Source organism: Euleptes europaea, chromosome 1 (genome assembly GCF_029931775.1).
Source record: "Euleptes europaea isolate rEulEur1 chromosome 1, rEulEur1.hap1, whole genome shotgun sequence".
NCBI lineage: Eukaryota > Metazoa > Chordata > Lepidosauria > Squamata > Sphaerodactylidae > Euleptes > Euleptes europaea.
In genome coordinates, this window is record NC_079312.1 from 138,172,073 (window position 1) to 138,184,847 (window position 12,775).

The following is a 12,775-nucleotide window of genomic DNA, read 5'->3' on the forward strand; positions in this document are numbered from 1 at the left end:
AGCCTTTAGATCTATCTCTTCCCACCCTCTTATCTCTAACCAATACACCCTCCTCTGCCTGAAACGTCCTGGCTCCAAACCTCTCCCCAACTCATGAGATCCCATTTTCTTCTTTGAAGTTATGTTCTTCCATACCTAAGTCTCCACCATCCAGACTGTCCCCTCTTTACACTGCAGAGAATGTCCAGGATACCTGGATTCTAATCATCCATTCTTCCCACTAGCAGTGGACTAGCATATTTCTCTCTCACTCACTCACACGCACAGAGATTAAGTGAACATAAAAAGAGCCATACTGGATCAGACCAAAGTCCCATCTCATCCAGCATTCTGTTCAAACAGTGGCCACCCAGCTATCTCTAGGAAGCCTACAAACAGGAAGAGTGCAACAGCATCATCCTGCCTGTGCTCCCCAGCAACTGATTTAAGGAAGCATACTATCTCTAGCACTGGAAGGAGTAGATATCCACCATGATTAGTAGCCATTGATAGCCTAATCCTCCATGAGTTTGTCCACTCCCCTTTTGATGTCTTCTAAGTTGGTGGTCACATGCTGTGGCAGGGAGTTCCACAATTTAACTATGTGTTGTGTGAAGAAATACTTCCTGTTGTCTGTCCTGAATCTCTCACCCTTCAGCTTTGGTGAATGACCCCAGGTTCTAGTATTATGGGAGAGGAAGAAGGGTTTCTCCCCGTCCACTCTCTTCACGACATGCATAATTTTATAAACCTCTATCATGACTCCCTTTATTCACCATTTTTCTAGGGTAAACAGCCCTAAGCATTTTAACCGCTCCTCATAGGGCAGCTGCTCTAGCCCCCTGATCATTTTGGTTATTGTTTGCTGCACCTTTTCAATCTTCAACAGGGTTGGGAAACATCAGGCCCAGGGGCCGTATAAGGCTCGTGAAAACTTTTGGTCTGGCCCTTCGTGGGTCCTGGCATATCTCTTGCTCAGAAGGATCTAAGACTGGCGATCCGCCCCCTCCCGCGGACAGGAATAGCCTCTATTCAAGGCAGATGTGAGTTTGTTTTGCCGAGAAAAGGAACCTTCTTTCCCCCTTGCAGAAGTGTCATTAGCTATGGAGCTGCTAGGACCACCCAAGAAACTGTTAACCCTTTCCCACCTGGGCTGTGGAGAAACGTATTCCCTCTGTACTACAAGAGGGCTGGGGGCGGAAGTGGCAACAATGGGGGGGGGTTAAAGGGGGCACTGCCAGAATGCTCAAGGGGGGGAGTTCTTAGCCAGTGGGTCCTCATTTCACCCCTGCAGGCGGAGGTAGCAGGAGCCGGCTGTAGAATCCGGCATCAACCATGCGGAGACCCAAGTCCGGCATGCGACTGGATGGCTATGCCCGGCTGGTGCAACAGACCATCCTGTGCCACCTGCTTACCTGTGCGGGGTGTGTGTGTGTCATCTGGGCAGCTGCCTGCTTGGGGCTTGGTCAGTACCCCCTGTCCCTTCTGGTTCTTTCCCCTCTGTCCTGCAAAAGACGCGTAGGGCGGGAAAGTGCCAGATTGGGCATTACTGGACCGGGCTCCTTCGCCTACAAGCCCCAAGCAGCTTGTCGCTCACTCCGTCTTGTGTTTGCTGCCGTGCCTGAATCTCTTGGGCCCAGCTGGGGACGGCAGAGCTCAAAAACGAGTCGCTCTACATGGCAGACACGTGGAGCCGTCTCCGGTCGTGCCTCTTGGCTAAATGTTTGACCAAATATAGCAGGCTAATTTTTAAGTTGATGATTTTGTATGGCCCGCGAATGATGTTATAAATATCCAAATGGCCCTTGGCAGAAAAGACGTTCCCCACCCCTGCTCTACAATATCCTTTTTTAGGTATAGATATTGTTTTGTTAATTTCATATTTGTTGTGCAAAGGGATAACAAATGCAAGAAAAAACAGTGACTGTCCTTTGCACCCTGGGAGTTATCCTGAGAAACCCCTTTTGAAGTGCTGCATTGTAGGATATTGATGGGGGGGGGGAGTCAATGGGTATGTTGATGCTACTCCAACGTGACAATTTAAAAAATGATTTTATATCCCAGTACCGCCAGAGGCAGCCACAAAATTGGAGAGGTCACTGGGGCAAGGGAATGGGTCTATGTTTTCTTTACTCTAATTGTGAGGGAAATCAACACATTCCTCTTAGAAAAAATGCACATGGGGCATGGGGCATTTTTTTCACATGGGGCATTTTTCTTGTAGGGGTTCACAGAGCTATTAGAAAAGAAACACATACCATCATATGTACAGATTTTTCCAAGCACAACTACATGCAGCAGTCACAATTTTCAGACATAATGATGTGCATAATGGGGGGTGGGGTAATTTTGAATTTCTCATCGCTATTGTTCTGGATTGAAAGCCCTCATTTTAATTTCACTTCTTTCTTAAGAAAATAATCATGGACTCAATTGCTGCATCATCTTTTGTTTTCTTGCAATGAATTTTTCCTATGAAGTATCTGCATTTCTCAACATTATCTGCGTGTCAATAAATCAACTTTATATATTATACGTATACGAATAAATTGCACCTATTGTATGTATAAATACTGCATAAACTGCATATAAAATCTATAAAAACCTACCAAACACCCCCCCCCAGAGAACCCAAATCTGGTGACAAAAATATAAACAAACAAGTGGGAACCCACAAGGAGTGGCAGGGGGAGTATTTCGTTTCCCCCTCCTACACTATTACTTTTTCCCTTCCCCAAAAGCCCCCATAACCTCTCCCCTTTTCCTGCTTCCCACTCAACAGCCCACCTACTTTCATCTGCCCCCCTCTGGCCTTCAGCTTTCCCTCACCCCTCCCGCGCAGCCTCCACCTAAGAAAACCATGGCCCAGGAATATCCCTGTATCCTGCTCTCCACATTATTGCCTTTTCCCCTCCTCCTGGCAACCCTCATATTCTCTGCCCTTTCCCTGCCTCATTCTCTCCTCAGCCATTCACCAACCTACCTTTAACCTGCCTCCCATTTTCTTCATTTAAACCCTACCTTTCTTCACATTGGGGACCAAAGCACCTTACATCATTCTCCTCTCCTCCTTTTTATCCTCATAACAACCCTGTGAGGTAGGTTCGGCTGAAAGTACGTGACTGGCCCAAAATCACCTAGTGAGCTCCATGGCAGACGGGTGATTTGAACCTGTGTCTCTCACGCCCTAGTGTAAAGCTGTAACTGCTACACCACACTCCCTTTCATAGAGTGGCTGCTGCTGAACGATAGCAAGCAGCCAAGCCTAGGTGGTTCATGCAAGTCAGGTGGTATCAAGTAACCCAGTGGTTGCTGTCACGCCTGGCCCCAATGAGTCTTCCCTCAAAGGCCAAAAAATCTCTGGAAAGGACCCTGCCCCCTCCCCCTGCCTTTTACTCACAGAAACCAAGCCTTGGAATGCTGTTGTTGCCTAGCAACAGCCACTGAGGGAATGTTTGTTAAAACTACAGGAGATTCTTTTATCATTTGGAGGTTTTTAAACACCCTCAATGTATTTTCTTTAGAATTCAGATTTTTCTGCAAACCTGGGATGTTTTTCAGGTTTGTAGAAAGATCTGTTGTGCCCATCCACAGCTCCAGTCACCAGATTTAAGTATCCTTAGATTTGGCTGATGTCGCTATTAGAATATAAGATGATGGTGATATAAAAATAAAATATGGAGCATTCATAGTTTTCCCACCCCTTGCATCCATGCACAACCATGTAGGGAAAGTATCATGTGACTAGGTCTTAGAGGGGGAAATGAATACCAGCAGCTAGAGCTGGGATCATTACATCTCAGTCTATGAAGATCATGAGACTTATTAGATATAACCTGCCAGGTGGAGAAATAAGATTTCTGGTTTTAAAAGGCAGCTTTATTGACTTTTGATCAGGGGATGGGACAAGGATGAGCTAGAGTCAATTACAGACTTTCTGGTTTTCGTTCCCAGTACCTGAGGTCATGATCACATTAACAGTTATTTCCATTTCACAAGGCCTAATTGTACTTTAATTGCCTTTCCTTTTTTCCCCTTTTACCCCTTAGAAGCTCCTTGATCAATTGATCTTGAGCAGCATATATCTAGTGTTGGAGGGATATAAGGACTGAAACAAATCTTGCCACTGACAATGTAGCCTTGGGGTCCCTATCGCTTAGTAAAAAAGGCATTATGTCAGTCACAGAGGCATTGGATTTGTATATTAAAAGGGGGGAAATATTGTGCGATCGAAGTTCCTCGTAAAAGCGGCATTCCAAAAGGTCATGGGCTAATGTGTCAATAGAGCCAGAAGAGCAAGGGCAGATCCTGTCTGAGTATGGTATATTCAGAATTCTGCCCTGCATTACCATAGAAGGGTTAGCATTCAATCTAGCCAAGCAAAAAGCTCTACAGAGACGAGGAGTTTTCAGATAATAAGTATAGGCAGGCAGACCACGTGGAGGGGGTATTCCGAAGAACTGGGATGAACAGTACTTTAATTGCAGTGGGATTCTCACTGAGAGGGACAAAGTTCAATCAATGATATGTGTGTATTACCAGAGTTAAAGTGCTAAACACACTCCTGGAGATAAACAGTGTGTGAATGACACAAGAGTAAGCTACCCAGGAACTCTCCCAGGAACACATAGAGGAAGATAATGGGAAGACCTTGGTCTCTGTGCCCTGTCTGTTGGGCCTCCAGGGCAACTGGCTGGCCACTGTGAAACAGGATGCTGGACTGGATGAACCACTGGTCTGCTCCAGGAGGCCTCTTTATGTTCTTAATAAGACTTTCTGCCTTTGTTGCTCTGCACATAGCCTCAGAAGGCTGTCTGTTCTGCTTTCACAATGGACTCCAGGTCCTGTTTGTCTCACATGAATATTTATTTTAATTTTGTTGTTTTATGGCCCCTGTTCTGCCATTATTTAAACCCCAAGATGGCCCTCCCTGGTAGAATCAAGAAACAAATGTTGAGGTTTATTCTCTTTGGTAAGAGATTCAGTACTTGCCTTGCCCCCTTGAATAATACCTGCTCCCCTGGCCTTTTTCAGGGAGCAACTCCAAATCAAATGCACTGGGCCACGGAGAGATGGTCAGCCTGGATGAGAGCAGCTTTCCCGCTCTGGAGTTAAATAACCGGCGCCTGTCAGTGAAGAACTCCTTCTGCCGGAAGAATGGCATCTACACAAGGTATTAGATGCTGCTTGAGCAGCTGGTAAACGGAAGAGAATGGGAGACACTTAACTTGGATGGGGTGCTCTCCCACACTAAATGTTTTTCCTTTCTGAATGAAATCTCAGCTCTTCCGTGTCTCTCCCGAGGTCCCCACCGCGGCCGAGCCCGGGCTCCCTACACTATTCAGACGAGGATGTCACCAAGTATAATGACCTCATCCCAGCTGAGAGCAGCAGCCTCACTGAGAAGCCTTCAGAGATCTCTGACTCACAGGTGAGTTACACTGGAGGCTGGGGGCTGAGGTACTTTCATAGAGCAGAAAGTACTAGTGATGCCAATGGATTTTGAAACAGGTATGATACTGGGGGGGCACTCTAGCATGGACTGACAGAATCACAAGGGTTTAGAAGACTTTGGGTTTATAGTCTTGGGTTTAGAAGACTTTGCTGACACAGTAAGCTTGGCCACACTGTGCAGAAACTTCCTAGTCTATTGAGGTGCGGTGGCACAATCTTGTCACACTGCTACAACTTGAGGCCTCTGCACATGCACAGAAATACTTTTGTGCTTCATTGGTAATCCTGGATCAGTACCTGTCAGAATCTACAGGAGTCTGGTGCTGGCTGCTGGAATCATGGCCTCCAGTATCAGAAACAGATCTAAAAATGACTGGTGTCTACGGAAGCTTTTCCTGTGTGGAACCATGTGTTCCTGCTCACTTCTATGAGATACCTACACATTAGGGATGCCAACCATTTTGAAAAATCCCAGGCCTTGCATTTGTGTTTTGCTTTGGGACTCACTGACAGAAAAGCAAAGGGTAATGCTTCCCCCCCTTCCTTTTGTGTGTGTGTGTGTGTGTGTTTGTTTGTGTGTGCTGGGCTCAGTTCTGCTCCAAACTGCTGGGCTCCATACCCTAGCCTTAGGTGTTCGCCCCACTTCGGGATCTAGACTGCCCAGTTTTCTATTTCAGGAGCTGGTAACCCTGAGAGGCATGTTGTTTGTGTGATGGTTAGGGTTGCCAACCTCCAGGTGCTTGCTGGAGATCTCCTGCTATTACAACTGATCTCTAGCCAATAGAGAAAATGGACACTTCGGCAATTTGGGCTCTATGGCATTGAAGTCCCTCCCCTCCCCAAACACCTCCCTCTGGTGGTGAAGAGGGACCTGACAGCCCTAGTGATGGTAGTGTTGACTTACGTTAATGCGGGGCAAATCTGATATTTGCAAATGTATTTGCATTTTGAAAGATAGTGATGTGTTGGAGGGAGCCACAGAGTAGAACAAGCTGTTGTATGGGCCTCAAAGCAAATGCAAGGCAGGGTCCTCCCTGTCAATGGGATGGAACAAAACACCACATTTAATGAAGTGGTCAAAATCCTTGCTTCTCTCTCCATTGCCCAAATCCTTGTCGATGTATTCTGTTTCCTTGTCAATATATTGGCGGGGGGAGGTCTCCAAGGCTACTAAGGTGAATATAGAGCAGGGAGGAAAATATTGCCTGTAACCAGCTGTAGACTGAATAAGACACTCATCTGAAAAGATTGTTCCTGAATACTGAATGATCTTGGATACTAGCCAGCCAACCTGCCTGATGGAAATCTGATAATGTATTTGTTCCTCTCCATCCTTCTGGAGAAGGAGGTAGGGATCAGAGGAGCCAGCTGCATAGCAGCAAAGAACAGGCAGACATCTGCCTCAAAAAGTCAGGATTGGGGCATGCACAGCTTTATAGCCGGGCCTTTCTGGCCCTGGCCCTGTTGCTAGCAGCAACAGGCACTAGCAGTTCTGGGGTTGACAGGAGGCAGGCATTGCTGCCAGGCTAAAGCAAAATGACTCCTTTGTCTTCTCCTTAGGAACAGAGCTGTTGCCAAAAGGCCTGGACCACGATTGGTATCCTGGGACGATTAGGCAGGCAGAGGGATTACTGTTGTGGCGATGGGTCCTTGCTGCAAATGCATCTAGGTGTAAATCCACCCAGAACTGATTTGAGCTCTGGACAACAGAGGGCATGAAAAGTGAGGGCATGAATTTTGGATCTTGGTTTAACCTCTGCTAGTACCCAGCAAAAGGCTCCAGAAGTGAATGAAGCGCCAGAGTACTGCGGTTGGCTGCTGCAAGGAACAGCTCCTCAAGGCTGTCAGGTTTGGCACTCAGGCTTCCACAAACGTGATGCTGCCCACAGCTCCATGTTGAGCCTGACAAGAGATGCTGCTAATGATCAGGCTTTTTATACCTGTTACACTGGGCTAGGCCAGAACCACAGGCAGCCCCTCCACCAATCAGAAAAGAAGGCTCAGGGAAGCTTGCAGGAGCTGCTTAAAAATCAGGCCTCTTTTTTTCTAAATTAGAATAATCTCTTAATCCGAGGGAAATGTCCTGATATGAAGATCCTGGCAATGGTGGGGGTGTACATGTGAATTGCTATTAATGCAGGATAAAGTTTTAGTTTCTAATAGGGCAAAAGAGAATCAACTATTCTATATAAACAGGAAGAAAATTAAAATCTTTTTTTAAAAAAACCAAAGGCTGGGGGGTGTGAGTAGCCAAAGAAAGGATCCAGTTTAAATGACTTTACCAACGTCACAAAAGGAATCTTTGGTGGAACATGGTACTGAAGACAACTCTCCTGGGTTCTAGTTCTGTGATGTATTTAAAGTATTGCTGGACTTCTGTAGCTGAAGACAATGTTTTGGGAAAAACTCAGGTGCAAGGGTGCAGTGAATCTTATTCTCACAGTCTACAATTCACACATGCATAATTCCTCCAGATCCCTAGTAATCCACATGAACTATGGAATAAAGCAGAGAGTGTGTAAACCAAACAAGACAAGAACTCCCAGAACTGCAACATGAAGCCATCTTTATTTTGAGTACTGTCTCTGACTGTATTATGGGTTAAAACACCAAACACGGAGGATGGGAATGGGATGTTTGATCTTTGGCATCATAGATTTACTGTTTAAAGGAGGGATCTTTGCTGCCACCAGGGAAGCTGTCAGATTCCCAAAAATTGCTGCTGTGTATCACAAGAGATCTGGAAGTCCTACATTCTGTTCTTTAAAAGTGAGGCGCTAGCCTTTCTTTCTAAAGCACTTTGGGATGCGCATATGAGAGACTGGGGAGGGGAAAGGGTCCTGTGCTTTCAAGCCAGACGTTCTGTTCCAAGGACTCGGTTTTCATCTCGGAATTGTTAGGTATGTTTTTGACCTTGCTGCTATAGCTCTTCACGTTTCCGAGGCTAGGCTCCAGCCTACTTCTTCCCCTCCATTGCTGCTCTGGAGATCCGTTACCTGCAGCTCTCATCCCCCTCGCTTCGGCCTTGTGCCCCCCCTTCCTTCACAGTAGCCGAGGCGGCGAGATCCCCTCGCTCCTCCGTTATCCCCTAATGGAACGAGTACCTTGCAGGGAACGCTAAGGGCTGAACTGGCTGCAAGCTGCCACTCGATCGCTTCCCTGGCTGGGCCAGGGGTTCTCATGAATGGTCCCTATTGTCCTGCTGCAAATGGAGAAGCTGAATTCAATTACAGAGAGCACCGTTGAAAGGAAGGAACCGAGCCAAGGCTGCCCTGCCCTGGCTAGCTCTTTTTTCTTTCTCCTACAGTTTATATATAGAGGGGGAGGGGGAGGTTCCCACCCCCCGGACAGAGTTCTTGGTTATTGGTTGAGGATGCTTTTTGCAAGCAGAGAAAGAGAGCCGCCACATCAAGGACATATAAACCAAACTCCTGGTTTCAAGGGATTCTGAAATCACAAAACTATCAGATTCATCATGATTAAATATTAATCACTGCACTGAATGTTTCAAAACCAAAATTATGCAGCTCTCTATCATTTATGCTTACCTGGAATAATGTGACATGTGAGCCCTGTAAACTCACAGGGCATCAAATATAGAGGGTGAGAATAGAAGCAAAAAATGACTACTCGTAATTGATACAGTCCTACCGTCCACTCACACACCATCTGATTTAAACTGACTGCTACCCATGCAAATAGGGTTGCTAACCCCCAGGTGGGGCCTGGAGTTCTCCCAGGATTACAGTTGGTCCCCAGACTACAATAATCTATTTTCCTGGAGGAAATGGCAGCTTTGAAGGGCTGGCTAGCTCTGTGCCATCATATCCCAGCTGAGGTCCCTTCCCTTTCCAAACTCCATCCTTTTCTGTCATGAGCCCCACACCTCCAGGAATTTTCCAATCCAGAGTTGGCAACCCTATATGCAAAGCAGCTATGCATGCTTAGTTAGCATGCTGGAGATCTGTTGTTGGGGTGTGTGTTGCACTGGCACACCAACTAAGTACATATGGCTGCTTTGTACAGATAGGAGCCAAGTTTGAGCAAGGGCAAGATCCCATGGAGTAAGTTAAATGTGAGCAGCCAGTGTAAGGCAGCAACAAAAGAGGCTAATGCAGTACTGGGGTGCATCAACAGAGGCATAATATCCAAATTGCAAGATGTCATAGTTCTGCTGTACACTGCATTGGCCAGGCCGTACCTGGAGTATTGTGTGCAGTTCTGGAGGCCTCACTTCAAAAATGATATGGACAGAATCAAGAGGGAGCAGAGGAGAGCAACGAGGATGATCAGGGGCCTGGAGACCAAGCCCTATGAGGAAAGGCGAAGGGATTTGGAAATGTTTAGTCTGGAGGAGGTTGAGGGGGGACATGTTTGCTCACTTTAAGTAGTTGATGGGCTGTCACTTAGAGGAGGGCAGGGAGCTATTCCTATTGGCAGCAGAGGATAGGACTCACAATAGTGGATTTAAATTGAGGGCAGAAAGGTACCAGCTGGATATTAGGGAGCTCCCCCTCACTAGCAGTCTTTAAGCAGAGGCTGGACAAGCACTTGTCAGGGATGCTCTAGGCTGATCCTGCATTCAGCAGGGGGTTGGACTAGATGGCCTGTATGATCCCTTCCAACTCTATGATTCTAAGTTCTTTGATCTTGCCTAATCAAGTTTAAATCAGGTATCAATGAGTAAACCTGATAATTATTCTCTCCTAATTTGTTTTGCCTTGTCATTGTTTTTTTTTGTTCCTGTGGGGACCCATTCCTGTGCTGAACAGTTTTATTTCCTGCTTTTCCTGTTCTGAAAGCCACTCTGTCCCCCACCCCACCCCCATCACACTTCCATCCAAACCACTTTGTATCTCATGTAAGCCTGAAACATGCAACAAAAATTGTATTTCCCATATTTCTGAGGAAGTGAATGCAGGACGAGTCCCAGTAGGGCAGGGATGGGGAACCTCAGGCCCGGGGGCCGTATGTGGCCCCGAGGACATTTTTTGTGGCCCTCAAAAGCTCCGGGGCCCTGCAGCAGAGGCGCGGTGCAGGGCAGCCCTCCCTGAGGGTGTTCCTGGGGCCACGGCTTGCAGGGGCGCTGCGGCACCCTTTGGACCTCCTCTCGCTGACTGACGGCTGTTGCTCGGTGAGAGGAGGGGGAGGGACGCTTCCCCCAAGGCTGCCCCCTATAGCCGCAGCATGGCTGGGGCACACTGTAAGCCCCTCTTGCTGCCTGTCGGCTGTTGAGCAGCGAGGGGGGGGGAAGAGGCCCGCGGCTCCCGGCGGCAAAGCATGCGCGCAGGAGCCGATCGGGCTTCGGGGGGCCTTTTGTGGACTCGGGGGGAGGAGAGCACGGAGCCTGGGGCCAGGTCGCTGGGGGCCGGTGTGTGTGTGAGTGTGAAGGCTTTTCTCTCTCCCTCTCTTTCTCTTTCTTTGTCTCCCTCCGTCCTTTTCTTTCTCCCCCTTTCCATTTCTTTCTCCCTCCCTTTTCCTCTTTCTCTGTTTTCCTTCCTTCCTCCCTTGCCGATCGACCGTGGGCTGCGCCCCCCTGGTGCCTTGTTTGCTCGGGCCTACCGCTGGCTGCCCTCCCACCTGGGAGGGGGGAGGACCGGGGGAGCAGGGGCGCCCTCCAGGCCTTCTCTGCATGGCCTCCCCTGGGGTTGCTAACCTCCAGGTGGTGGCTGGAGACCTGGCAACCCTAGCCTCTCCCCCCCACCGGGAAATCTACACCTGGTATGGCCCCCGAATGATGTTATAAATGTGCAAATGGCCCTTGGCAGGAAAAAGGTTCCCCACCCCTGCAGTAGGGTATGACTAGAAGGCGCTTGCTGAGCAGAGGTCTGAGTCTGGCCAGTGCAAGACCTCCAAGAGACCTTCCATGTGCTACTGAAGTCTACAATGGAAGAAAAGCAGGGTATAAATGTAACAACTGAAAACGCAGCAGTTCCTCTTAGAATTGTGCTGTGATTTGTGCATATTGTCACTAGATTAAACCATTAATTATTTGCCAAAGAATTGATTCATATTACTAAAATGTTGATACACGTGGCTTTTTCAAATATTGAAGGGGATGTGATAAAACTTACAACTTAATAACCAAGTGCTGCCATCTGAATGTTTTCATCTTCATTTCCCTTGAAAGTGGCCAAAATAACCTTGGTATACAACCCCACTCAATTTGTAATTGCGGATTAAAAGTGGCTGTCACCAGCTAATCTATTAAAAATGGTGCTTGATTAATCTAGGAGTTAAATGAATTGATGTTTGCAGCTCTAGTGTACACAGGTATATGTGTATGTGAGCAAACGGGGTTCCATAACTATTCAGCATACCTCTCAAACAATTCCTTTTTTCATACAGGGTGTCCATTGCTATGCATTTGAGTTAAGCAGCTACTTTCATTGCTGGGATCTGAGTTCACCTATGGTCCTTTGTCGTTTTCTGAAGCAAAGAATGGCAGGCATATTAAGCAAGGGCTGAGAGAGGGTGGCCTGCCTCTCGCACACAGTTCTAGAAGTATCGGCCCACCAAGCTAGTAGGCTTCTCTGCATGCTTTCACCCTTCACTAAACTCATGGTCTTTCCACCATACCCCACAGGGAAGCGACAGTGAATATGAAGTGGATCAGAGCCAGCAGAAAGCTCACTCCTTTGTCAACCATTACATCAGTGACCCTACTTACTACAATTCATGGCGGCGTCAACAGAAGGGCATCTCCAGGGCTCAGGCTTACAGTTACACGGAGAGCGACTCTGGCGACCCCGACCACTGCCCAGTGTCCAACAGCACCAGCACTCAACAAGGCAGCCTCTTCCGACCCAAAACTAGTAGGACTCCAACACCACAAACTCCAGTCAACCCTCCAAGCCAGCAGAGCACCCTTTACCGACCCCCCAGTAGCCTTGCCCCTGGCTCCAGAGCCCCTATCGCTGGATTTTCTTCTTTTGTTTGACATTTTTAAAGGAAAGAAGAAGAAAATGGTTAAGAAGAAAAATAATGGATTTACCAACAACAACAACAACAACAATAATGACAAACATTTTGGTCCAGAATTATTATTTTTTCGGAGGTGATGGGAAGATCATGTGGGAGACAATCAGTCTTAGTTGAGTTTGGAATCATTTACTGCTGCTGCTTCTAGTATTGCACAGTGCTCAAAGGAATTGCTGGTTTGCAAACGTGCGCCCAGAACAAGATGGGAGGCAAGCCTGTTCTCGGGCCTACAGCTGAAGCAAGGAAGGCAACAGAGTAAAGAACGGGCGCCCCCAAAGCTAAGACAGTGTTTGGCCTTGCTGGCCACCTCCTTGCAGGTCACCCTTCTAGACAGAGAAAGGAATTGTGAATCAATGTTTGT

At 47.4% G+C, this 12,775-nt stretch overlaps 1 protein-coding gene across 1 annotated transcript in view; it reads left to right on the forward strand.

Moving 5' to 3' along the window:
* SDK2 (sidekick cell adhesion molecule 2) overlaps positions 1 to 12,381 on the forward strand; it is a 408,808-nt gene extending 396,427 nt beyond the window's left edge. Inside the window, exons 43-45 of the mRNA XM_056856751.1 lie at positions 5,014 to 5,152; positions 5,263 to 5,410; positions 12,020 to 12,381. Of these exons, the coding sequence (XP_056712729.1) occupies positions 5,014 to 5,152; positions 5,263 to 5,410; positions 12,020 to 12,373 (641 nt within the window). The 3' untranslated portion in view covers positions 12,374 to 12,381. The remainder of the gene's footprint in view (positions 1 to 5,013; positions 5,153 to 5,262; positions 5,411 to 12,019) is intronic.
* Positions 12,382 to 12,775: the final 394 nt, after the last annotated feature.